The sequence below is a fragment of the Natator depressus genome, chromosome 28 (genome assembly GCF_965152275.1).
Source record: "Natator depressus isolate rNatDep1 chromosome 28, rNatDep2.hap1, whole genome shotgun sequence".
Lineage (NCBI taxonomy): Eukaryota > Metazoa > Chordata > Testudines > Cheloniidae > Natator > Natator depressus.
The window spans coordinates 5,056,285-5,081,325 of NC_134261.1; the positions used below are offsets into that span (position 1 = coordinate 5,056,285).

Consider the following 25,041-nt stretch of genomic DNA (forward strand, 5'->3'; position numbering starts at 1 on the left):
CACTTTTGCATACCTAGCTTCTATTCCACAACAATTTGTTTCACTTCTTCGTAAATCTGGGCAGCTCAATTGGTTGAACCCAAAACATTAATCTGAAGGTCTGAGATTCAAGCTCTGGGGTTTTTTTCAATGTGCTTTGTGCACAAGAAGCTAAAGAAAATGCCTCAGGGAACTGGAAGGAGGAGCAATCGGTCCTAGGGCTGCAAAAAGAGTGAGAGTAGCAGGTTTCCTTTCTTGTTTCCGGCTCTGTTTTTCTTGACTAGTTTCTCTTCTGCACCAGTTTACTCCACTTCCAGGTTAGCCTGGCTAGCTCAGTGGGTAAAACACCAGGCTTTTAATCTAAGAATCCAGACTTCAAATCCATCATCAGGCAATAATGAGCCTTTCCTGTTATAGCACCCCCCAAAAACTTCAAAAAACACCTCTTCAACACCTTCCTTGACATTCCTTTTTCCTTTTCAGGACTTGACCTTTCCTAGGAAGGGCCCTTTAGTGCCTGGGTCTGAAGATGGGTTGGGCCTGGTGGGCTTTGAAGCGTTTTATGGTGCTACATTTTTGTTTTTCAATTTCCAGCAGGTGGCTGAGCTGGAGGGCAGGGCAGGCCAGAGGGGAGTGGTGGGGCAACCACAAAGAACGCAACCGACTCTTCTGATCTGTCCATATTTTTTTCAAGCCCACTGGGTGCAGCACCAGGTCTGAGGTGGCTGATGGTGGCAGAAGGGAGAGGAGATTAGGAGGGCCCCCCGCTTTCTCTCTTGTGTTCATCCACTCCCACCTTATGTCCTATGGTTTTTTCAGTGGAAAAGTGCTTGCAGGATGGTTTCAGCCACAACAGTGGCTGCCCTCACAGCATTGGTGGCCACAGCAGCAAGGCCTGCCTTCGGCTTGATCCATACGGAGGTCAATGTACCTCTGGGTGATACAGGCCAATTTTAGGGATCTTCCTCTGAAGGTGAGCAACTGTCCCCAGAACTTACTGACAGGAGCTTTAAAGTATTTGCAAATGGCACGGGTGCCCTTTAAGTACCAAGATGTACAGTGGCGCCTCTTTCATGGGAAACTCTCATTCCATGCAAATGTGCAAGTCTGGCATGTGCAGAGCAAAGGCTGCCCAGGGGCGCTGTGTCAGGCCCTGGCACCGCTTGAGACTATGGACCATATTCTGGTGGCCTGGTTTTCTTCTCAGCAGGTGTGGGGACTTCGGGCTCCATGATGGCGGTTGCCAGACTTGGTTGGACAGGATTATTTACAACTAGCCTTAGGCCTGTTCCTGGACAAACGAGGGCGAGCCACAGGGCACCAGCAGAACCAGCTGCAGTTGCAGCAAGGGTGCCCTCGGCAGGGACCACCGTATAGTGGATGAGTGTCATGGGATACACTGCACCTAATCAATGCCACAGCATTGTATCACCTTTGGCACCTTTGGCAGATCCACAGTCAGGAGCATCTTCATCTTTATTTCCAATGACATTTCTGTCTGTGATTTCGTTTTGCTTTGTATAACTGTGTTTTCTCCTGGATCCAATATTTAACAAAAAAAAGAAGGTCTCTGGGCACCAGATGGAGGAGCAGGCTGGGACTAGGGCTGCTAAGGGAGTGAGACTAGCAGGTTTTCAGTATTGTTTCCTGCCCTCTTTTTCTTGACTGGTTTCTCTTCAGTACCAAACTTGCCCCTTTCCCATGTGAACTTGGCTAGCTCAGTTGGTAGAGCATCAGACTTTTAATTTGAGAATCCAGGGTTCAAGTCCCTGGTCAGGTGGAGGGACCTTTCCCCCTTTGGTATCCCCGAAGAACTTCAGAAGGCATCTCTTCAGGACCCTCCTTGACCATACCTTTCTCTTTTCAGGACTTGGCCTTTCCTTGGAAGGGCCATTTACTGCCTGAGACTGAAGGGGTGACTTCCTCACATGCCCACTGGCCTCGCAGTCTGGAGGAAGAAAGGCCCCTGGGTCTACAGCAAAGCGCTGCATGTTGACTTGTTGAGCAAATGCAGGGCTGGCCAGAGAGGCCATAGAGACATTGAGCGAGGGAGGCAAAAAATTATCCGCACAGGGTCTTCCACACCGGAAGTCATCAGAGCTAAATGTGCTCCTTGCCAGTTCCATGGTGTAAGGGCCGGCACTCAGGACTATGAATCCTGCCCTCTGAGTTCACATCTCAGTGGGACCTTGGAACAACTCATTTGCCACCTAACCGTGCTGGATGTTCCAAGGCTTTGTCTTGCTCTCTCAAATGGCGTGTGAGCCTGTCTTTTGCTCGCTAGCTGTTGTGTCTTGAGCGCAAGAGGGGACGTTTGATCCAGAAGGCTGGCCGTGCCTGGATTCCTGTAGGTAGGGATGCAAGTTGCATTTCCTCTGAGTCCTGAAGCCTTGAGTGAGGGAGGCCAAAAATTCTCTGCACAGGGTCTTCCACACCGGAAGTCAGAAAAACTCAAGGTGTTCCCTGCTGGTCTCATGGTGTAAGGACCAGCATTCAGGCCTTTGAAATCTGTAATCCGAGTTCAACTCTGGGTCGGATCTTGAGACAACTCATTTGCCACCTAACCCTACTAGGTGCCCCAAGGGTTTGTCTTGCTCTCTCAAATGACGTGGGAGCCTGTCTTTTGCCCACTAGCTGTTGTGGCTAACGGGGTTTCTGGGGCCATTAAGTGGCTGGCCATGGTGGAAAAACACCATGAGTCAGCAACAGAGTGAAGGCTGGAGTGGGCTTGGCTCTGTGACCTGGATGGGCCTTGATTCCATCCTGCTGGTCTCTTATTGAGGCTTTCTTCCGGCAACTCACGGAAGCTACTAGATCGCATGCCCTGATTCTCATGGGTGACTTTAATTTTCCTGATATCTGCTGGGAGAGCAATACAGCGGTGCATAGACAATCCAGGAAGTTTTTGGAAAGCGTAGGGGACAATTTCCTGGCGCAAGTGCTAGGGGAGCCAACTAGGGGGGGCGCTTTTCTTGACCTGCTGCTCACAAACCGGGTAGAATTAGTGGGGGAAGCAAAATTGGATGGGAATCTGGGAGGCAGTGACCATGAGTTGGTTGAGTTCAGGATCCTGACGCAGGGAAGAAAGGTAAGCAGCAGGATACGGACCCTGGACTTCAGGAAAGCAGACTTCGACTCCCTCAGGGAACAGATGGCCAGGATCCCCTGGGGGACTAACATGAAGGGGAAGGGAGTCCAGGAGAGCTGGCTGTATTTCAAGGAATCCCTGTTGAGGTTACAGGGACAAACCATCCCGATGAGTCGAAAGAATAGTAAATATGGCAGGCGACCAGCTTGGCTTAATGGTGAAATCCTAGCGGATCTTAAACATAAAAAAGAAGCTTACAAGAAGTGGAAGGTTGGACATATGACCAGGGAAGAGTATAAAAATATTGCTCGGGCATGTAGGAAAGATATCAGGAGGGCCAAATCGCACCTGGAGCTGCAGCTAGCAAGAGATGTCAAGAGTAACAAGAAGGGTTTCTTCAGGTATGTTGGCAACAAGAAGAAAGCCAAGGAAAGTGTGGGCCCCTTACTGAATGAGGGAGGCAACCTAGTGACAGAGGATGTGGAAAAAGCTAATGTACTCAATGCTTTTTTTGCCTCTGTTTCACTAACAAGGTCAGCTCCCAGACTGCTGCGCTGGGCATCACAGAATGGGGAAGAGATGGCCAGCCCTCTGTGGAGATAGAGGTGGTTAGGGACTATTTAGAAAAGCTGGACGTGCACAAGTCCATGGGGCCGGACGAGTTGCATCCGAGAGTGCTGAAGGAATTGGCGGCTGTGATTGCAGAGCCCTTGGCCATTATCTTTGAAAACTCGTGGCGAACGGGGGAAGTCCCGGATGACTGGAAAAAGGCTAATGTAGTGCCAATCTTTAAAAAAGGGAAGAAGGAGGATCCTGGGAACTACAGGCCAGTCAGCCTCACCTCAGTCCCTGGAAAAATCATGGAGCAGGTCCTCAAAGAATCAATCCTGAAGCACTTACATGAGAGGAAAGTGATCAGGAACAGTCAGCATGGATTCACCAAGGGAAGGTCATGCCTGACTAATCTAATCGCCTTTTATGATGAGATTACTGGTTCTGTGGATGAAGGGAAAGCAGTGGATGTATTGTTTCTTGACTTTAGCAAAGCTTTTGACACGGTCTCCCACAGTATTCTTGTCAGCAAGTTAAGGAAGTATGGGCTGGATGAATGCACTATAAGGTGGGTAGAAAGCTGGCTAGATTGTCGGGCTCAACGGGTAGTGATCAATGGCTCCATGTCTAGTTGGCAGCCGGTGTCAAGTGGAGTGCCCCAGGGGTCGGTCCTGGAGCCGGTTTTGTTCAATATCTTCATAAATGCTCTGGAGGATGGTGTGGATTGCACTCTCAGCAAATTTGCGGATGATACTAAACTGGGAGGAGTGGTAGATACGCTGGAGGGGAGGGATAGGATACAGAAGGACCTAGACAAATTGGAGGATTGGGCCAAAAGAAATCTGATGAGGTTCAATAAGGATAAGTGCAGGGTCCTGCACTTAGGATGGAAGAATCCAATGCACCGCTACAGACTAGGGACCGAATGGCTAGGCAGCAGTTCTGCGGAAAAGGACCTAGGGGTGACAGTGGACGAGAAGCTGGATATGAGTCAACAGTGTGCCCTTGTTGCCAAGAAGGCCAATGGCATTTTGGGATGTATAAGTAGGGGCATAGCGAGCAGATCGAGGGACGTGATCGTTCCCCTCGATTCGACACTGGTGAGGCCTCATCTGGAGTACTGTGTCCAGTTTTGGGCCCCACACTACAAGAAGGATGTGGATAAATTGGAGAGAGTCCAGCGAAGGGCAACAAAAATGATTAGGGGTCTAGAGCACATGACTTATAAGGAGAGGCTGAGGGAGCTGGGATTGTTTAGTCTGCAGAAGAGAAGAATGAGGGGGGATTTGATAGCTGCTTTCAACTACCTGAAAGGGGGTTCCAAAGAGGATGGCTCTAGACTGTTCTCAATGGTAGCAGATGACAGAACGAGGAGTAATGGTCTCAAGTTGCAATGGGGGAGGTTTAGATTGGATATTAGGAAAAACTTTTTCACTAAGAGGGTGGTGAAACACTGGAATGCGTTACCTAGGGAGGTGGTAGAATCTCCTTCCTTAGAGGTTTTTAAGGTCAGGCTTGACAAAGCCCTGGCTGGGATGATTTAACTGGGAATTGGTCCTGCTTCGAGCAGGGGGTTGGACTAGATGACCTTCTGGGGTCCCTTCCAACCCTGATATTCTATGATTCTATGATTCTATTGAGGGCATGGAAAGGGTTTTACTGCGGCAAGTAGGAGCAGTTGTGTTTCGTGTTCAGGCATTGGTATGGGTTCCGCCAGGTTTCTCGTAAGCACAGAGAGACCTTAGCGGGTGCTCTCAATGCAGGATTGGCCCAGATACCATAATGTGATAGGAATTGCATTTTCCTTTTTTTTTTTTTTTTTGTATTTCCAATGACATTTCTATTTGTGATTTTGTTTTGCTTGTATAACTGTGTTTTCTCCTGGATCTGATCTTTAATTAAAAAAAGAAGGTCTCAGGGCACCAGATGGAGGAGCAGGCTGGGTCTAGGACTGCTAAGAGAGTGAGAGTAGGCAAGTTTTCTGTATTGTTTCCTGCCTTCTTTTTCTTGACTAGCTTCTCTTCTGCACCAAACTTGCCTCTTTTATGTGTGAGCCTGGCTAGCTTAGTTAGTAGTGCATCAGACTTTTAATCTGAGGGTCCAGGGTTCAAGTCCCTGGTCAGGCAGAGGGGACCCTCTCTCCCCTTGTAATATTCCCCAAGAACTTCAGAAGGCATCTCTTGAGGACCCTCCTTTACTTTACTTTTTTATTTTCAGGACTTGGCCTTTCCTAGGAAGGGCCCTTTACTGCCTGGGACTGAAGGGGCAACTTCCTCACATGCCCACTGGCCTCGCAGTCTGGATGAAGAAAGGCCTCTGGGCCTGCAGCAAAGAGCTGCGTACTGAATGGTTGACCAAATGCAGGGCTGACCAGAGAGGCCATGAGTGAGGGAGGCAAAAAATTGTCCCAACAATGTCCTCTCTGCCGGAAGCCAACAAAGCCTGAGGGGTTCCCTGCCGGTCCCATGTTGTAAGGGCCAGCACTCAGGGCTTTGAATCCTGCAATCCAAGTTCAAGTCTCAGTGGGAGCTTGGGGTCCTTCGGTAGCCAGCTAACCCTACTGGGTTTTCCAAGGCTTCATCTTGCTCTCTCAAATGACATGGTGTGACGCAGCAGGGCGCGGGGAGTGTTGACCTAGGAATGTGGCAGGGGACTTTCACTGGGGATGGGATACCTGAGAGCCTGTAACCTGAGCCAGGAGGGGGAAGGGAAGGTAACACCTCTGCTCGGGAAACTTGACAAAGGCTGCAGGAGGGAGCCTGCTTGGTGGGGGGGTTGGTTTCAGTTTTGTCCTGGGTGGTGGAACACAGGGAACCCCAGGGCTGGAGTCTAAGTTCCCTGCCCCCCAGAAGGACTTGACTGAAGGGTCCTAGTTGTACCCACAAGCTCTGTTTTAGACTCTGTTCCTATTGTCCAATAAACCTTCCACTTTACTGGCTGGCTGAGAGTCACGGTGAATCCCAGGAAGAGGGGTGCAGGGCCTGGACTCTCCCACACTCCGTGACACATGGGAGCCTGTCTTTTGCCCACTAGCTGTTGTGACTTTAGGGCAGGATGGGACATTTGATCCAGAAGGCTGGCCGTCCCTCGAGTCCTGTAGGTAGGGATGCGAGCTGAATTTCCTCTGAGCCCTGATGCTGGGCTGCAGCCTGGCCTAGGAGGCAGCTCTCTTGGTTGACCTACTGGCCCAAAGTCACTTGGGCGGCATTGGTGTTCCCCAGGAATGCTGAAGGGCTGGCCTAAGGGAGGGAGGCTTAATACTCCTCCCTGTCAGTCAGGGTGGAAGAGGAGGGCTGCAAGAGTGGGCAGGTTGATGAGCTGGGCCTTCTAGCGTTCAGTTGGTGACAAGGTGAGGAGCTGCTGGCCTGTGAGGAACAGCTTGGCTGGTGCCGTAAGAGGACCTTGTCATTACCCCTGAAGGTTGTCATGCTTAAGAACTATCTTTTGGCCACAGGGAATTTCCTCAGCCATGTATTTCCCCCTGCTCCAAAAGTGCTGCTGAGACCGAACACGATGGCCTTCCACTTCTTGAGGGGCAATAGGATGTCCCTAGCTAGTCAGGAGAAGTGTGGCCTTTCTGCCATATTAGAAGGGGGGGTTGGGCACGGTGGGCTTTGAAGCCTTTTATGGCTCTACTTTTTTGTTTTTCAATTTTCAGTGGGTGGCTGAGCTGGAGGGCAGGTCAGGTCCGAGGGGAATGGCAGGGCAACCACAAAGAACCCAACCAACTCTTTCGATCTGGCCATATTGTTTTCAAGCCTGTTGGGTGCAGCACCAGGTATGGGATGGCCGACAGTGGCGGAATGGGGAGAATATTAGGAGGGCCCCCTCCTCTCTCTCGTGTTCATCCACTCCCACCTTATGTCCTATGGGATTTTCAGTGGGTGTCTAGGTGGAACGTGTTTGCAGGATGGTTTCAGCGACAACAGTGGCTGCCCTCACAGCAGCGTCAGCCACAGCAGCGAGGCCGCCCTTTGGCTTGGTCTGTGACGAGAGTGAGAGTAGCGGTTTTCCTGTAGTCTTTCCCCCTCTCTTTTTCTTGACAACAACAGCTTGGCCATTTGGCATCCAGGCCTGGCTAGCTCAGTTGATAGAGCATCAGACTTTTAATCTGAGGGTCCAGTGTTCACATCCCTGGTCAGGCAGATGGAGCTTCTTCCTGTGTGGTATTCTCCAAGATCTTCAGAAGGTATGTTCCTCCTTCCTTTTCAGGACTTGGCCTTTCCTAAGAAGGGCCCTTTACTGCCTGGGACTGAAGGGGCTCCCTCCTCATATGTCCACTGGCCTTGCAGTCTGGAGGAAGAAAGGCCTGTGGGCCTGGAGCAAAGCGCTATGGGCCGACTTGTGGACCAAATGCAGGGCTGGCCAGAGAGGCCTTGAACGAGGGATGCACAAAATTGTCCCGACAATGTCCTCCCCGCCAGAAGAGGTCGAGGGGTTTCATGGCAGTTGCACGGTGTAAGGGCCAGCATTTAGGGCTTTGAATCTTGCAATTCAAGTTTAAGTCTCGGTGGGACCTTGGGATCCCTTACTTGCCACCTATCCCTGGTGGGTGTTTCAGTCTCATCATTGTCTGTGATTTCATTTTGCTTTGTATAATTGTGTTTTCTACTGGCTCTGATATTTTAATAAACAAAAAGCAGAAAGCAAGCTGGGGCCTGAGTTGTCAGGAGACCAGGGGGAAGAGAGTGGAATTGGTGGAGCTGGGGAGTGGAGCACCAGGAGCTGCTCACACTGCCTTGCGGGCACTTGTGGGGACTGAGCTCTCTTTGGGGAGGGGTAGCGGTGGGCCCCCAGGTGTTGGGAAGCTACAGTCAGGGGGATTATTCACCCAGCTAAGGAAATACCCTTATGGGGGGAGCACTGACCCAGCGGTGAGCAGTATTTCTTGGTCAGCCCCGCAGTGTCCTTGGACGCAACTTGAGACCAGCGCCACTTGCAGGTGTCCGAGCAGAGGGAGCCACTCGAGCGGCAGATGTCAGGGGATTAGTCGCCATCCCCCTTTTCAAGCCTGTGGTGAAGACGGTGACCATATTTTTCCTCACAGATGTGGTATGGGAGGAGGATGTTTGCACCTGGCTGGAGCGTTATGCCCTCCTGCACCCACACGGCCTTCACACACACTCAGAAATGAAAGAAAAACAAGGCCAGTTTTGCAGGCATTTCCATAATCAGGCCTCAGGGTTGAAGAGCTGTGCTCTAACAGCAGGGGCCTCCTCAAAAAGAAAAGGGGCCTCAGCAGCCATACAAATAGTTATTTGAAACAAATTCCCAGAAAAGCTACCATTATTGAGACATCTCCTGACCGATGTGACATTTTTGCTTTGCAAACAAAAAAACTGGGACACTCAGGGTATGTCTACACTACGAAATTAGGTCAAATTTATAGAAGTCGGTTTTTTAGAAATCATTTTTATATATTCGAGTGTGTGTGTCCCCACAGAAAAGGCTCTAAGTGTATTAAGTGCATTAACTCGGCGGAGCGCTTCCACAGTACCGAGGCAAGCGTTGACTTCCGGAGTGTTGCACTGTGGGTAGCTATCCCACAGTTCCCGTGGTCTCCGCCGCCCATTGGAATTCTGGGTTGAGATCCCAATGCCTGATGGGGCTAAAACATTGTCGCGGGTGGTTCTGGGTACATATCGTCAGGCCCCCGTTCCCTCCCTTCCTCTGTGAAAGCAGCAGCAGACAATCGTTTCGCTCCTTTTTTCTTGAGTTACCTGTGCAGATGCCATACCACGGCAAGCATGGAGCCCGCTCAGGTAACCGTCACCGTATGTCTCCTGGGTGCTGGCAGACGTGGTACTGCATTGCTACACAGCAGCATCAACCCCTTGCCTTCTGGCAGCAGACGGTGCAGTAGGACTGGTAGCCATCATTGTCATGTCCGAGGTGCTCCTGGCCACGTCAGCCGGGAGCGCCTGGGCAGACATGGGCGCAGAGACTACATTAGAAATGACTTGACCAGGTCATTCTCTTTAGTCCTGCAGTCAGTCCTATTGAACCGTCTTATGGTGAGCAGGCAGGCGATACGGATTGTTAGCAGTCCTACTGTACCATCTTCTGCCAGGCAGGCAAGAGATGAGGATGGCTAGCAGTCCTACTGCACCATCTTCTGCCGAGCAGCCAAGAGATGTGGATGGCTTGCAGTCCTTCTGCACCGTCTGCTGCCAGCCAAAGATGTAAAAGATAGATGGAGTGGATCAAAACAAGAAATAGACCAGATTTGTTTTGTACTCATTTGCTTCTCCCCCTCCCCCGTCTAGGGGACTCATTCCTCTAGGTCACACTGCAGTCACTCACAGGGAAGGTGCAGCGAGGTAAATCTAGCTGTGTATCAATCAGAGGCCAGACCAACCTGCTTGTTCCAATAAGAACAATAACTTAGGTGCACCATTTCTTATTGGAACCCTCCGTGAAGTCCTGCCTGAAATACTCATTGATGTAAAGCCACCCCCTTTGTTGATTTTAATTCCCTGTAAGCCAACCCTGTAAGCCATGTCATCAGTCGCCCCTCCCTCCGTCAGAGCAACGGCAGACAATTGTTCCGCGCCTTTTTTCTGTGCGGACGCCATACCAAGGCAAGCATGGAGGCCGCTCAGCTCACTTTGGCAATTAGGAGCACATTAAACACCACGCGCATTATCCAGCAGTATATGCAGCACCAGAACCTGGCAAAGCGCTACCGGGCGAGGAGGCGACGTCAGTGCGGTCACGTGAGTGATCAGGACATGGACACAGATTTCTCTGAAAGCATGGGCCCTGCCAATGCATGCATCATGGTGCTAATGGGGCAGGTTCATGCTGTGGAACGCCGATTCTGGGCTCGGGAAACAAGCACAGACTGGTGGGACCGCATAGTGTTGCAGGTCTGGGACGATTCCCAGTGGCTGCGAAACTTTCGCATGCGTAAGGGCACTTTCATGGAACTTTTTGACTTGCTTTTGCCTGCCCTGAAGCGCATGAATACCAAGATGAGAGCAGCCCTCACAGTTGAGAAGTGAGTGGTGATAGCCCTGTGGAAGCTTGCAACGCCAGACAGCTACCGGTCAGTTGGGAATCAATTTGGAGTGGGCAAATCTACTGTGGGGGCTGCTGTGATGCAAGTAGCCCACGCAATCAAAGATCTGCTGATATCAAGGGTAGTGACTCTGGGAAATGTGCAGGTCATAGTGGATGGCTTTGCTGCAATGGGATTCCCTAACTGTGGTAGGGCCATAGACGGAACCCATATCCCTATCTTGGCACCGGAGCACCAAGCCGGCGAGTACATAAACCGCAAGGGGTACTTTTCAATAGCGCTGCAAGCACTGGTGGATCACAAGGGGCGTTTCACCAACGTCAACGTGGGATGGTCGGGAAAGGTACATGACGCTCGCATCTTCAGGAACTCTGGTCTGTTTCAAAAGCCGCAGGAAGGGACTTTATTCCCAGACCAGAAAATAACTGTTGGGGATGTTGAAATGTCTATAGTTATCCTTGGGGACCCAGCCTACCCCTTAATGCCATGGCTCATGAAGCCATACACAGGCAGCCTGGACAGTAGTCAGGAGCTGTTCAACTACAGGCTGAGCAAGTGCAGAATGGTGGTAGAATGTGCATTTGGACATTTAAAGGTGCGCTGGCGCAGTTTACTGACTCCCTTAGACCTCAGCTAAACCAATATTCCCACTGTTATTACTGCTTGCTGTGCGCTCCACAATATCTGTGAGAGTAAAGGGGAGACGTTTATGGCGGGGTGGGAGGTTGAGGCAAATCGCCTGGCTGCTGGTTACGCAAAGCCAGACACCAGGGCGGTTAGAAGAGCACAGGAGGGCGCGGTACGCATCAGAGAAGCTTTGAAAACCAGTTTCATGACTGGAAAGGCTACGGTGTGAAAGTTCTGTTTGTTTCTCCTTGATGAAACCCCCCACCCCTTGGTTCACTCTACTTCCCTGTAAGCCAACCACTCTCCCCTCCTCCCTTCGATAACTACTTGCAGAGGCAATAAAGTCATTGTTGTTTCACATTCATGCATTCTTTATTCATTCTTCACACAAATAGGGGGATGACTACCAAGGTAGCCCAGGAGAGGTGGTGGAAGAGGGAAGGAAAATGCCACACAGCACATTAAAAGTTTACAACTTTAAAATTTAATGAATGCCAGCCTTGTGTTTTTTGGGCAATCCTCTGTGGTGGAGTGGCTGGTTGGCCGGTGGCCCCCCCACCGTGTTCTTGAGCGTCTGGGTGTGGAGGCTATGGAACTTGGGGAGGAGGGTGGCTGGTTACACAGGGGCTGTAGCGGCGGTCTGTGCTCCAGCTGCCTTTGCTGCAGCTCAACCATACACTGGAGCATACTGGTTTGATCATCCAGCAGCCTCAGCATTGAATCCTGCCTCCTCTCATCACGCTGCCGCCACATTTGAGCTTCAGCCCTGTCTTCAGCCCGCCACTTACTCTCTTCAGCCCGCCACCTCTCCTGCCGGTCATTTTGTGCTTTCCTGCACTCTGACATTATTTGCCTCCACGCATTCGTCTGTGCTCTGTCAGTGTGGGAGGACAGCATGAGCTCAGAGAACATTTCATCACGAGTGCGTTTTTTTTCTTTCTAATCTTCACTAGCCTCTGGGAAGGAGAAGATCCTGTGATCATTGAAACACATGCAGCTGGTGGAGAAAAAAAAAGGGACAGCGGTATTTTAAAAGACACATTTTATAAAACAGTGGCTACACTCTTTCAGGGTAAACCTTGCTGTTAAATTACATACATAGCACATGTGCTTTCATTACAAGGTCGAGTATGTGCTACTGGCCTGGTGTGGTAAAGTGCCCTGCCATGGTGGGTGGAATAAGGCTGCCCTCCCCAGAAACCTTTTGCAAAGGCTTTGGGAGTACATCCAGGAGAGCTGCGAATGCCAGGGCAAATTAATCCTTTCACATGCTTGCTTTTAAACCATGTACAGTATTTTAAAAGGTACACTCACCAGAGGTCCCTTCTCCGCCTGCCGGGTCCAGGAGGCAGCCTTGGGTGGGTTCGGGGGGTACTGGCTCCAGGTCCAGGGTGAGGAACAGTTCCTGGCTGTCGGGAAAACCGGTTTCTCTGCTTGCTTGCTGTGAGCTATCTACAACCTCATCATCATCATCATCTTCTTCGTCCCCAAAACCTGCTTCCGTGTTGCCTCCATCTCCATTGAAGAAGTCAAACAACACGGCTGGGGTAGTGGTGGCTGAACCCCCTAAAATGGCATGCAGCTCATCATAGAAGCAGCATGTTTGGGGCTCTGACCCGGAGCGGCCGTTCGCCTCTCTGGTTTTCTGGTAGGCTTGCCTCAGCTCCTTAAGTTTCACGCGGCACTGCTTCGGGTCCCTGTTATGGCCTCTGTCCTTCATGCCCTGGGAGATTTTGACAAAGGTTTTGGCATTTCAAAAACTGTAACGGAGTTCTGATAGCATGGATTCCTCTCCCCATACAGCGATCAGATCCCGTACCTCCCGTTCGGTCCATGCTGGAGCTCTTTTGCGATTCTGGGACTCCATCATGGTCACCTCTGCTGATGAGCTCTGCATGGTCACCTCTGCTGATGAGCTCTGCACGGTCACCTGCAGCTTGCCACGCTGGCCAAACAGGAAATGAGATTCAAAAGTTCGCGGTTCTTTTCCTGTCTACTTGGCCAGTGCATCTGAGTTGAGAGTGCTGTCCAGAGTGGTCACACTGAAGCACTCTGGGATAGCTCCCGGAGGCCAATACTGTCGAATTGTGTCCACAGTACCCCAAATTCGACCCGGCAAGGCCAATTTAAGCACTAATCCACTTGTCATGGGTGGAGTAAGGAAGTGGATTTTAAGAGCCCTTTAAGTCGAAAAAAAGGGCTTCATCGTGTGGACGGGTGCAGGTTTACATCGATTTAACGCTGCTAAATTTGACGTAAAGTCCTAGTGTAGACCAGGGCTCAGGCTCAACAGAGTTAATTTGACATAAGGCAGCTTATGTCAAGCTAATAATGTGGCATCTACACTAGGGTGTCTTTCCCACTGATGTCATTTGCTGACTACTTTGACTTAAAATGCCACCTCCATGAGAGGCGTCCTGCTTAAGTCAATATAGTTAGTTCGATGCAGCACCACTGTAGACACTGTGTTGCTTATGTCAACTGAAGTGGCCTCCAGGAGGTATCCCACAATGCCCCACTGTGACTGCTCTGGTCACCAATTTGAACTCTGCTGTCCAGCAGCCAGGTACACAGGAATAAGCCCCTCCCCTGTTTGAAGGACTGCAATTTTTTTGAATTTCCATTTCCTGTTTGCTCAGCATGGAGCGCTGCCTGGCAACTGCCCAGCTGAGCATGCCGGCTACACGCTCCAAACATGTCCAGCCTGGAGGACAGAGGAGGTGGTGGATCTCCTGGGCCTGTGGGAGAAGAGGCACAGGTCTGATCAAGCCGTAGAACTGTGGACATCTACAAGCAGATTGCTCGGGGCATGGGGGAGAAGGGCTACAAGAGGGACCCACACCAGTGCTGCGTGAGCCTCAGGGAGTTGTGGCAGGCATACCAGAAGGCAAGGGAGGCAAGCAGTCACTGCAGACAAGCTACTTTTACAAGGAGCTCCATGCTATCCTCTGCAGTGACACCCCCTTCCCCAAGAGCCCCGGGGTTATATCAGAGGAGTTGGAATCAGAGGCCACTGCAGGCAACCCTGGAGAGGAAGTTTTGGACAAGGAAGAGGATGAGAATGGGGGACAGGTGAATGGGGGAATCCATTGTTGTGGCAAGACAGGAGCTGTTTGTAACCCCAGAGCAGACCATCCAGTTGCAGCACTCCAGCACGGGCGAGCGTGGTGCGGGGCAAGGAACCTCCGGTAAGTATGCAGTTTGCATTGGTCTACACTTAAGACATTTTTCAGTATAACTACGTTACTCAGGGGTGTGAAAAATCCACACTGGTGAGCAACATACGTACACCACCCTGTGTAGATGGCGCCACATCAGCAGGAGAGCTTCTCCTGCCAACATAGCCACCGCCGCTTGCGGGGGGTGGACTAAGAAAGTCCCATAGTGGGAGAGATCTCTCCCACTGGCTGAGAGCATCTGTAATAACAGTGCTGCACCAGCGCAGCTACAAATCGGTGCAGCTGCACCAACATCAGCTTTATGGTGTAGCCATCACGTCAGACACAAATCCAGAGAATCAGGACTCAGCATTCGTGTATCCTGTGGTCTGAAATTGGAGCCCAACACATTCATTGCCTGACTGGTCACCATCATTTCTAAAGCCTGAAAGTCCTTGTTACCCACTCAGGCAGCCAGTTTGGGATCCATGGGGAAGGAATGTCCTATGAAGGACTCTCTGTCTTTGCCTCATGAAACTTTGGATTGAAATAGCAAAGGACAATTCTTCCCAATCTAACCATGGCATCCTTTGGGATTGTAATCCGTGCTACTGAACTAGGGAGTGGTATTCCAAAAACAGTTTTACCTGGACCATAGTCCACCACAGCTTCCTTTTCTGGGGTGAAAACCAACAACTATGTGCCTACTATTTCTACTCAAGTTCTTGCCAAATCCTTGGTCTTGGTTAGGGTAAATTTGCACTTCTCCAGTGGAGAATTCTTTACCAAACCTTGCAGAATGTCAGCAGTGTAAGTGAGGAACGGGTTCCCCAAACATGCCCAGTTTAATTCTTTAATTTGGTGGCACTAGTGTAAATTAGAAACTAGATATGGGTCTGGGTCAGACTCCCTGTGAGCTACCAGAGATGGAGTTTCTATTTGAAAATAGTTATTCCCTGCAGTATCTCACATTCAATACTGAATTTATTTTAAACACATTTGATGCACCTACGAAAAAGTCGTATCTGTTTCTCCACATCTGTATCATTAAGAGTAGCATTTCACAGATTATAGGATTAGCTAGGGGATATCTTCAGGAGTAATTTCCTGTAGGGCCAGGATCACAGATTCTTTGGGAAACAAAAACATGGACATTTTGCCTAGTCACAAGTCACTTACTGTGGATCATCTGAGACAATATTGACCTAAACAACTGAACAACACTGTGATCGCAGGCAGTTACTTTGGTTTTTAGTAGCACAGTGTGGGGCATGCTGTTGGTCACCATTTCTGAGTGGAGATTTAAAAACACAACTATTTCTTTGTTAGCGTGTCCAGTAGATTGGAAAGTCCTCTCCTGTTGACTGAACTGCATTTGAACTTTCTCCATGTCAAGAAGAAAGGCAAGGAGCAACTAAAATGCAATTAAGACATGATGACATTAGCAAATGATCATTTGTCTCAAAGTCCTCACAAAATCTGAGGTACATTCTGTGAAACAAAATTAATATCCAGTTCTATGACCAAACAGCCTTCAGGAAAGATGGAAAATCCAGATCAGAGAGAGGTACAAGATACTTTAATTTTCAGGTGAAGTGAAATTCCAAAGCAGGTTACTTCTGATGACTGAGAATCAGGACAAGAGATTCTCCCATCCCATTCTCCACTGGTCCATTTAAACCTGATTCATTGAGCGCTGTCTCATTCTTGAATTGTTATTTACAAATGTTTTTAGCATCATCATAATGGAGTGGGGGTGGGGGGGACCCACAGCCAACCTTCCCATAAGTGGCTTTGTCAATAGATGGAAACTGGGATGAAAATGATCTGAATGATCACACTGTGTTTTGACCCATTTGAATTCCCCTTCCGTATCTGTTACACTTTCATCTCCTGACCCCATGAGTCTGATTTAAATCAAAGATTTCAGAGTAGCAGCCGTGTTAGTCTGTATTCGCAAAAAGAAAAGGAGTACTTGTGGCACCTTAGAGACTAACCAATTTATTTGAGCATAAGCTTTCGTGAGCTACAGCTCACTTCATCTGATGCATAAAGTGGAAAGTACAGTGAGGAGATTTTATATACACACAGACCATGAAAAAATATACATTGTAAGGAGAGTGATCACTTAAGATGAGCTATTACCAGCAGCAGAGTGGGGTGGGTGGAGAGAAAACCTTTTGAAGTGATAATCAAGGTGGGCCATTTCCAGCACATTTCCAGGAGTTAACAAGAACGTCTGAGGAACAGTCCGGGGGGGGGGGGGGGAGGAATAAACAAGGGGAAATAGTTTCACTTAGTATAATGACTCAACCACTCCCAGTCTCTATTCAAGCCTAAGTTAATTGTATCCAATTTCCAAATTGTAAGTACTCCTTTTCTTTTTATTTAAATCAAACAAATCAAAGCAGCATTCCCAAGCACAGAGAGCTGAAAATACTGCATTACCCGATTTTTGGAGAGGAGGAGGGGTAGAATATGAAGAAGATAAAATGTGCATGGCTCAGACTGAAGGTAACAGTTCTGCGGTGATGGGGAAGCAGGGACTCCCTCTGAGTCACCTCTTATCCTTCCACTGTCATAGAGGTTGAAATGACACTTGTGTGTGTGTGTGCCTATGTTTCTGCTCTTCATTATATTCAAATATATTTTAAATGAGGATAACGGTACAAAGAATAACTGCTGTTTTGCGCAACACAAGGCCACTTGAGAACAACTGCAACTGAGACAATCTGGCCCCAGAAGGGAACTTGGTGACTCTAAGAGTAACTTTGCAGTGGGAGGAACAGTATAATTGAGATGCTCCAGGTCAGTTTAGACTAAGAAAAGTGATGGAGTTTAGGGCAGGTCATGAGGAAACATGCTAGATATCTCTGGCCACTATACATGGGCTATTTGTTTACTGAAAGAATTGTTGTGTATTTACATCATGATCGCTAATTCTTGCTAACTCCACCGTGATGAGGCCCAGGTAGATTCTATCCCAATGTAGCTACATAAGGTCACCCCTATCTCCTCCACCTGGGGCTGATACACATTTCTGGTAAAGGACACACACTTCCATGACTCACAGGACAATGGAGATGATAGAAAGGACCACAGAATCCACCCCATAGAAGGATAAGGGGCAAAAGGCAAAAGTGGGCAACTCACCTGGGAGAGTTGAGAGATGATGGTGAAGCAAATCATGCAAAGAGCCTTAAAGGTCACAGTGGGAATTAGCAAAAGTATTAACTAAAAAAAAAAAATCTTTCGACATCCCTAGACAAGGTTTTTATGGTGTTTGTCTCCCTTATGGATTCTCTGATGATAGATAAGGGCGGAGCTCCGAGTGAAGTTTTTCCCACACTCAGTGCATACATAGGGTCTCTCTCCTGTGTGAAGTCTCTTATGTGTAATAAGGGCTGAGCTCTGAGTGAAGCTTTTCCCGCATTCAGAGCATTCATAGGGTCTCTCCCCGGTGTGGATTCTCTGATGTTTAAGAAGGGCTGAACAGTCAGTGAAGGTTTTCCCACACTCACAGCACTCATAGGGTCGCTCTCCTGTGTGGATTCTCTGATGTGTAATAAGGGCTGAGCTCTGCGTGAAGCCTTTCCCACACTCACAGCATTCATAAGGGCTTTCCCCAGTGTGGATTCTCTGATGTGTAGTAAGGTCTGAGCTCTGAGTGAAGCTTTTCCTACACTCACAGCACTCATAGGGCCTCTCTCCTGTGTGGATTCTCTGATGGGTAGTAAGGTCTGAGCTCTGAGTGAAGCTTTTCCCGCACTCGCAGCACTCGTAGGGTCTCTCCTTTGTGTGGATTCTCTGATGTTTAATAAGGGCTGAGCTATCAGTGAAGTTTTTCCCACACTCACAACATTCATAGGGTTTTTCCCCAGTGTGAAGTCTCTGATGTGTAATAAGGGCTGAGCTCTGAGTGAAACTTTTCCCACACTCACAGCATTTATAGTGTCTTTCCCCAGTGTGGATTCTCTTATGTGTAATAAGGGCTGAGCTCTGAGTGAAGCTTTTCCCACACTCACAGCATCCATAAGGTCTCTCCCCAGTGTGGATTCTCTGATGTTTAATAAGGGTTGAGCTGTCAGGGAAGTTTTTCCCACACTCATGGCATTTGTATGGTCTCTCTCCTCTGTGTATTCGCTGATGTCTAATAAGGGCTGAGGTCTGATTGAAGCTTTTCCCACACTCACAGCACTCATGGGGTCTCTCTTTTGTGTGGATTATCTCATGTCTAATAAGGCCTGAGCGGTAATTGAAGTTTTTCCCACACTCACTGCATGTATTTTTTCTCTTCCCCTTGAGGATTGTCTGCTGACTGGTGATTTCCTTGAGGTCCTTTTGAGTTCCCGGACAATTAATGGATTTACCAACTTTCTCCTGTGGTTTGTTTCCCTGCTGCGTCTCCGGCCTGTGCTGCCTGTCACAGGCTTTACCCTGCTCATGGCTCCTGGACACATTCCCTTTGGACCTTCGTGATGATGCTTCACGCGCTTCCACTTGCTCAGCATCTTTCTGGTGAGGACTCTGCTCCTCGTTCTTACCCATTATCCCATCACCTGCTGGCATAAAGAGAGAAACCTCAGACAGAGGGATGGAGACAGGGACAGCAAACAAAGTAAGTGTTGGAGAGACGGAAAATAAAAATCAGGAGCTGAATTTCCTCAAACACTTTCCCCAGAGTGGGGAGGAGGGGATCAATTCTGCCTCCACATTCCATCCAGACACTCAGTGGGATCAATTCTGCCTCCACATTCCACCCAGACACTCAGTGGGATGGGGGGGAAGCTACTCCCTGGTGTCAGTCCGGGTGGGTAGGAAGCCATAAGTGAGATCTGCCCTGAGGTTCTGGCACCTGCTGGGGACAACCCTGAACTCAGAGAACTCCTAAGGTGTTTGTAGAGTATCACAGCTTTGGCCACTGACAGTGTTTGAATTACTTTAATAATTCCTCACCTGTGAAGGCACTTCTCAGCATCTCTCTTTCCTCAGATCCCTGGAGATCTGGGACCCATGACTCTTTTCCTCGTTCCAGCTGGGACATCATGTCAGCTTTGGAAGTTGGAAACCCTGCTTAAGAGAAATAAAACATAGCCTCTCTGAGACTGTCCCCTTTCATGTAGGCTCAGAGTTCTCCCAGGGCAAGCCCAATAGCTCCAGGCCTTCAGGTGGCAGCACCCGTTTTTCTCATCGTGGCTCTCCAGTGAGTCCAAATGATTTCAGACTCCTGGTAGTGACTTCACCTCTTTAGAAGGTAATGAAACCAGTAGGCATTTTCAGCAAAACCTGACAGTTTTTTTCAAAACGAGCTGGCATTTATTAGACAACTAGAATACAGGATTGAAGGGAGGGCCATCCTTAGGATTTATGGTGCCCTAGGTGGGATTATTAAACTGGTGCCCCATGCCCAACTTACTCTTAGCAACACAAACATAAGCTTACAATATTGGAAAACTTGCCACATGCACTTTATTAAAAACAGTTTAACTTAATTAAGCACACTGTAATGCTGATGGACTATACTTGCACTCAAGAAGTAGTACTATAGAAAAAATTCTGATTTAATGACAGAATGATGCAAATAATATAATTTTTTTAAATTTGTCAACATTTTACTGGAAATTTCTATGAAGAGCTATTGAAACAATGATTTGTTTTTAATTAAAAGCAATCTTTCTGGCCTTTTTGGCTGCAAAATCAGTAATAATGCCATCGTATGACAAAGACAAAGTGATGTCTTGTTCTATTGCAAGAATAGCAAGACCAGTCAAGCGTTCCTGACTCATTTAGAACTGAGATAGTTTTTTATGAACTTTAGTTTTGAGAAAGTCCGTTCTCCTGATGCTACTGTTACAGGAATTGTCAGTAGAATACGAGTGGCAATGTACACATTAGGATATATGTCAACAAGTTTGCTGGTATGAATAAACTGTACAATGTGGGTGGGAGGGATAGCTCAGTGGTTTGAGCATTGGCCTGCTAAATCCAGGGTTGTGAGTTCAATCCTTGAGGGGGCCATTTAGGGATCTGGGGCAAAAATTGGGGATTGGTCCTGCTTTGAGCAGGGGGTTGGACTAGATGACCTCCTGAGGTCCCTTCCAACCTGATATTCTATGTCCACTACTGATTTTGCATGTGGCAACACTGATGACAAGGTACTCAATTCTTTGTACAGGTCAAGTCCATTTAAATCAAAACTATCACCGTGCTTCAGGAGGCTCTCTAGGTTCTTGCACTTTGTAATTTGCTGCTCTTATTTTCCTATTTCGTTGAATTTAGTTATGTCATACAAAAATCCAAACTGTTCAGTGTACTTATAAGGTATTGAACCTTTCATCAACAGCAGATATTGCTTTATCCATCACATTAAAAACTTCAGCCTCAAATTTCTTTTCTGGATCATCTATGGGCTCATCTGCTCCTTCATATTCCGCTTGCCGTTTTTCCCTTGAAACTTGTGTCACATTCAGACATGGAAGTTTTGGTTCTGCACCGAGGGAACTGCGCAAGCTTTCTTGCTGTAACCTGTGCTTCTTTGAGTCCATTTTCTCTGTATTTCACTAAAAAGTCTTGTGTGTTGTTTAGTAAGGTAAGTGTTGAATGAAGCTGCATCATTGGACTCTGCATTATTTTGCTTATACTTGCGATTTTAACGAGAATGTCATACCAGATTATGACAGATGTTAGAAACTTGAAGCTGGATATTTCAGAGGCCAATGACTGTGTTTCACTTTTAGCTTTTGGATCTCTGGCTTCTTCCGAAATAGCAACCAGTGCTTCGTAAACTTCCTCAGATTGATATCTCAACGTTTTTGCACTCTGCTTTCCCAGCATGTCTCAGATAGAGGCTTAACGGTAATACCATTGACATGTGCTTTGAATATTTGTCATCGTTGAGTGGAAGCTGAAAAGAGCACGTAAATGCGTTGCAGCAAACCAAAAAAAGAAATAGCTTCTACAGAAGACTTGGCCATATCACACAAAATCAAATTAAGGCTGTGGCGTGCACACAGAACAAAAAAGGCTTGTGGATTTTCTGCCAGCAATCTAGCTTGCATGCCAGAAATGCTTCCTCTCATATTGGCACCATTATCATAGCCTTGTCCTCTAATATTCATTACGGACAATCCCATTCATTTTAGTTCATCAAGGAGAGCTTGAAGAAGTCCAAAACCTGTCGTGTCCTCTACTTCTAAAAATTTGGTAAACGGTTCCTTAACTAAAAAGAAAAGGAGTCCTTGTGGCACCTTAGAGACTAACAAATTTATATGAGCATAAGCTTTCGTGAGCTACAGCTCACTTCATCGGAGGCATTAACTGTAATCTGTGCTGAATCACTAATGTGACAAATCTCACTAGTAGACAAATCTCACTACTAACGACATCTGTTCTTGATGACTTATGTCCAGAATGTAATCTAGAATTACGGCAAAATATTTTGCCAAAGTAACCAATGAAACAATTTTGTCTTTCACTTTATCACTCATTAGCATGATCAGTTCATTTTGAATTCTTGGTCCCAAATAGTGGTCATGTATTTCATTTTCAGTTACTCTTTGGAGATGTTTCAGAGTAACAGCCGTGTTAGTCTGTATTTGCAAAAAGAAAAGGAGTACTTGTGGCACCTTAGAGACTAACCAATTTATTTGAGCATAAGATTTCGTGAGCTACAGCTCACTTGTTCACTCATCACTGTGTCAAATTTTCGCAGCAGTTGTACAAGGCCCCCAAAATTGTCATTTTGGGGCTGGAATAATTTCTCAACACTTCCTCTAAAAGTAAGATTGATTGTTGATAGATATTCAACAATAGATAATAGACGTTCAAGAGCATGACACCAATGCTACTCCTCGGACTCCAGCAATCTTTGATTTAGGGCATCAAGAGTTGTCTGATTTTTTAACCTTACACTCAGATCACACCATTTGTGCATACTTTCAATGTGATGTTGTGCATTTTCATGTTGCAGTAATGTGTGACTAAGATTTTTCCAATCATTAATACCCATGGTTGCGATCTTAAAATAGCAACTATTGAAAATCTTTCATGGGAAACAAAATGCAGCATCCTTGCATTTAGAGAACACAAGCCACCATCTGTTGACAATTTCACCATTAGAAAGTCTTTTGTAGTAATTGTTTTCTGTGAATTTCCTACCTCTAATGTCTTTAGGATATTCAAGACCTTTTATTCTCACAGGGCCTTTCTCAAGTATAATGGCATGTAATTCGTTGTTTAAAGATTGCGGCCATGCACCAATGTCATCTATATCCCATGCTAATACAGTTTCAACTGTTGTAATTTCTTGTTTTGTGTCTTCATCTGTTTCAAATGATTGTTCTGTGTGTTGTTGCGTTTCTTGAGCTTCGTCTGCATAAAAATTTTCTTTGGCAGTTACCTGATGATCTTGATCAACTTCGTTGTTTTCATGACGTACAAACTTAAGTATAGAACCCTTCTGTGCTTGTACAGCTAATCCTATTTCATCTTTCCGTTTTCTTTTTTATGACCCCGAAAGTTGTTTTCGATACGACATAATTTTTTAAAAGAAATAACTGTTTAAATTATTGTCAGATTATCAGAAATATTATTTAAAATAACTAATATAGGATAGCCGTGAGCCTGTGACCTTGAGCGAGTGTGAAGACACCTCACAAGGTGCTCCACCCTGACTGAGACACGGTAGAGTGGAAACCCATGTCATTTTTACAAAGCCACTTTTTAGTTTTAAATGTACGGTGGGCGTCAGTCTGAATGTTAGTTACAACTCTCTATCCGCCTTATACTGTAACTAGATCGATGGCATTATCCAGTTTAATAAGCTGGGTTTCCAAGCAGTGAGAAAATATAACCCTAGTTTTATTCCTAGGTAAAGCACAAAGTGACCAAAATGAAGTCAGCACAGAACCATCGCGTCTAGGTGAAGGCAGCACAGAAATGCTACAGGAGTCCCCTATTGTGCCTTGTCTTTGTCTGGAAAGACGTTCGCAATAGCAGCAGACTTGGGGCCCGGCCAGAAATACGTGATCCATCCCCGCCTCTACAGTTCCATCGAAACCGGACATTTTCCCAGCTCTAGCATGATCTGCTGCACGGGTTCTTCACAAGGACGTGTCCCTGGCCTTTTAAACTCACATTAACCATGTATTTACTTTATGAAAGTTGGACAAAACATTGTGAAAATGTAAGACATTGGCTGCCCAACCTCTGGGCTGGCAAAAGCTATCCTGACTCACTGGGAAAAAAATCAAGAGAATCTTGGTACAACATACGGTCACTCTATATGCTAGTCAAGAGATGAGCATATTACAAAAAGAAAAGGAGGACTTGTGGCACCTTCAAGACTAACCAATTTATTTGAGCATAAGCTTTCGTGAGCTACACATCGGATGCATTCAGTGGAAAATACAGTGAGGAGAAATCTCCTCACTGTATTTTCCACTGAATGCGTCCTCAAATAAATTGGTTAGTCTCTAAGGTGCCACAAGTACTCCTTTTCTTTTTGGGAATACAGACTAACACGGCTGCTACTCTGAAACCGAGCATATTACAGTTGTTGGAGGGCTCTATTTAGCAGTAACAAGGCTATAGGAAAGCCAGTTAGCATTGTTTGTTTCTCTGATGAAAACTGGCCCACTCCCTGCCCCAAACCAAACTTGTCACAAATGATTGTCAACAACTTAATTTTCTGTTTTTGGCTAAGATATTGATTTAAAAAAATATTGAAATTGGGTTCAGGATTGTTAGCAAGCATTTTTGGCAAAGTTGTTAAATGACAATCTAAATGGCAACACAGTACTGCTTTCATGCTTGGCTCCAACAGCTGCAGTAGAGGAGGAGATAGCTGGAAAGCTGCAGGACCCCAAAATCCACCTCTTGGGGTGCAGAGTGGCAACGGCAGCAGCAAGCCCTCAGGTCCGATCACGCGCCAATCGGCGCCACCGCCAGCCCAATGGACCATGGTGAAGTTAGCCCAGCTTCTGATCTCAGGGACGGGGCACCCATGGAGCCATAGCAGCTCATCCTGCCCTGCGCAGCTCCCCCCGGATGAGCTGGATCGCTGCCAGCCTGGGGGAGAGACGCGCTCCCCAGCTAGGGTGACCAGATGCCCTGATTTTATAGGGCCAGTCCCAATATTTGGGGCTCTGTCTTATATAGGCACCAATTACCCCCCACCTAGGGTGACCAGACAGCAAGTGTGAGAAATCAGGACGGGGGGGGGGGGGGTAATAGGAGCCTATATAAGAAAAAGACCCCAAAATTGGGACTGTCCCTATAAAAGTGGGACATCTGGTCACCCTATCCCAACCCCCTGTCCTGATTGTTCACACAAGCTGTCTGGTCGCCCTCTCCCCAGCCCAGCCAGCTGTGTGTGACCATGTTCCAGTCCAGCCCCCGCTGGGTGGGCTGGCTGCTGAGAAAGTGAGAGAAAGTGAGTCACTTTCAGTTTCACTTCCTCGGCACGCAACCAGCCAGCTCCCCCGAGAAGCTTTACCCAACGAAGCCCTGCCAGAGGGGAGAGGGGGGAGCGAGGGGTGCTCCATGGGGGGGAGAGGGGGGAGCGAGGGGGGCTCCATGGGGGGGAGGGGGGAGCGAGGGGTGCTCCATGGGGGGGA

At 47.7% G+C, this 25,041-nt stretch overlaps 1 protein-coding gene and 3 non-coding genes across 9 annotated transcripts in view; 3 read left to right on the plus strand and 1 right to left on the minus strand.

The window, feature by feature from the left end:
* Nucleotides 1-1,686: 1,686 nt before the first annotated feature.
* On the plus strand, nucleotides 1,687-1,759 carry TRNAK-UUU (transfer RNA lysine (anticodon UUU)). The gene has a single exon. It is a non-coding gene; the product is annotated as a tRNA-Lys (tRNA).
* A 3,913-nt stretch (nucleotides 1,760-5,672) lies between these two features.
* TRNAK-UUU (transfer RNA lysine (anticodon UUU)) lies at nucleotides 5,673-5,745 on the plus strand. Its single transcript has one exon. It is a non-coding gene; the product is annotated as a tRNA-Lys (tRNA).
* Nucleotides 5,746-7,691: 1,946 nt separating this feature from the next.
* TRNAK-UUU (transfer RNA lysine (anticodon UUU)) lies at nucleotides 7,692-7,764 on the plus strand. The gene has a single exon. It is a non-coding gene; the product is annotated as a tRNA-Lys (tRNA).
* A 4,018-nt stretch (nucleotides 7,765-11,782) lies between these two features.
* Nucleotides 11,783-25,041, minus strand: part of LOC141978978 (uncharacterized) — a 29,100-nt gene continuing 15,841 nt past the window's right edge. For 2 of the 6 annotated variants that reach the window (XM_074941417.1, XM_074941413.1), the window contains 4 exons: nucleotides 19,382-19,498; nucleotides 17,579-18,987; nucleotides 12,582-12,676; nucleotides 11,783-12,264 (listed from right to left, as the gene is read on the minus strand). In XM_074941417.1, the coding sequence (XP_074797518.1) occupies nucleotides 17,687-18,987; nucleotides 19,382-19,498 (1,418 nt within the window). In that variant the 3' untranslated portion in view covers nucleotides 11,783-12,264; nucleotides 12,582-12,676; nucleotides 17,579-17,686. Of the gene's footprint in view, nucleotides 12,265-12,581; nucleotides 12,677-13,896; nucleotides 14,006-16,690; nucleotides 18,988-19,381; nucleotides 19,499-25,041 lie in introns of those variants that run through there. The other 4 variants (XM_074941419.1, XM_074941418.1, XM_074941416.1 and 1 more) reach the window with 4 other exon arrangements.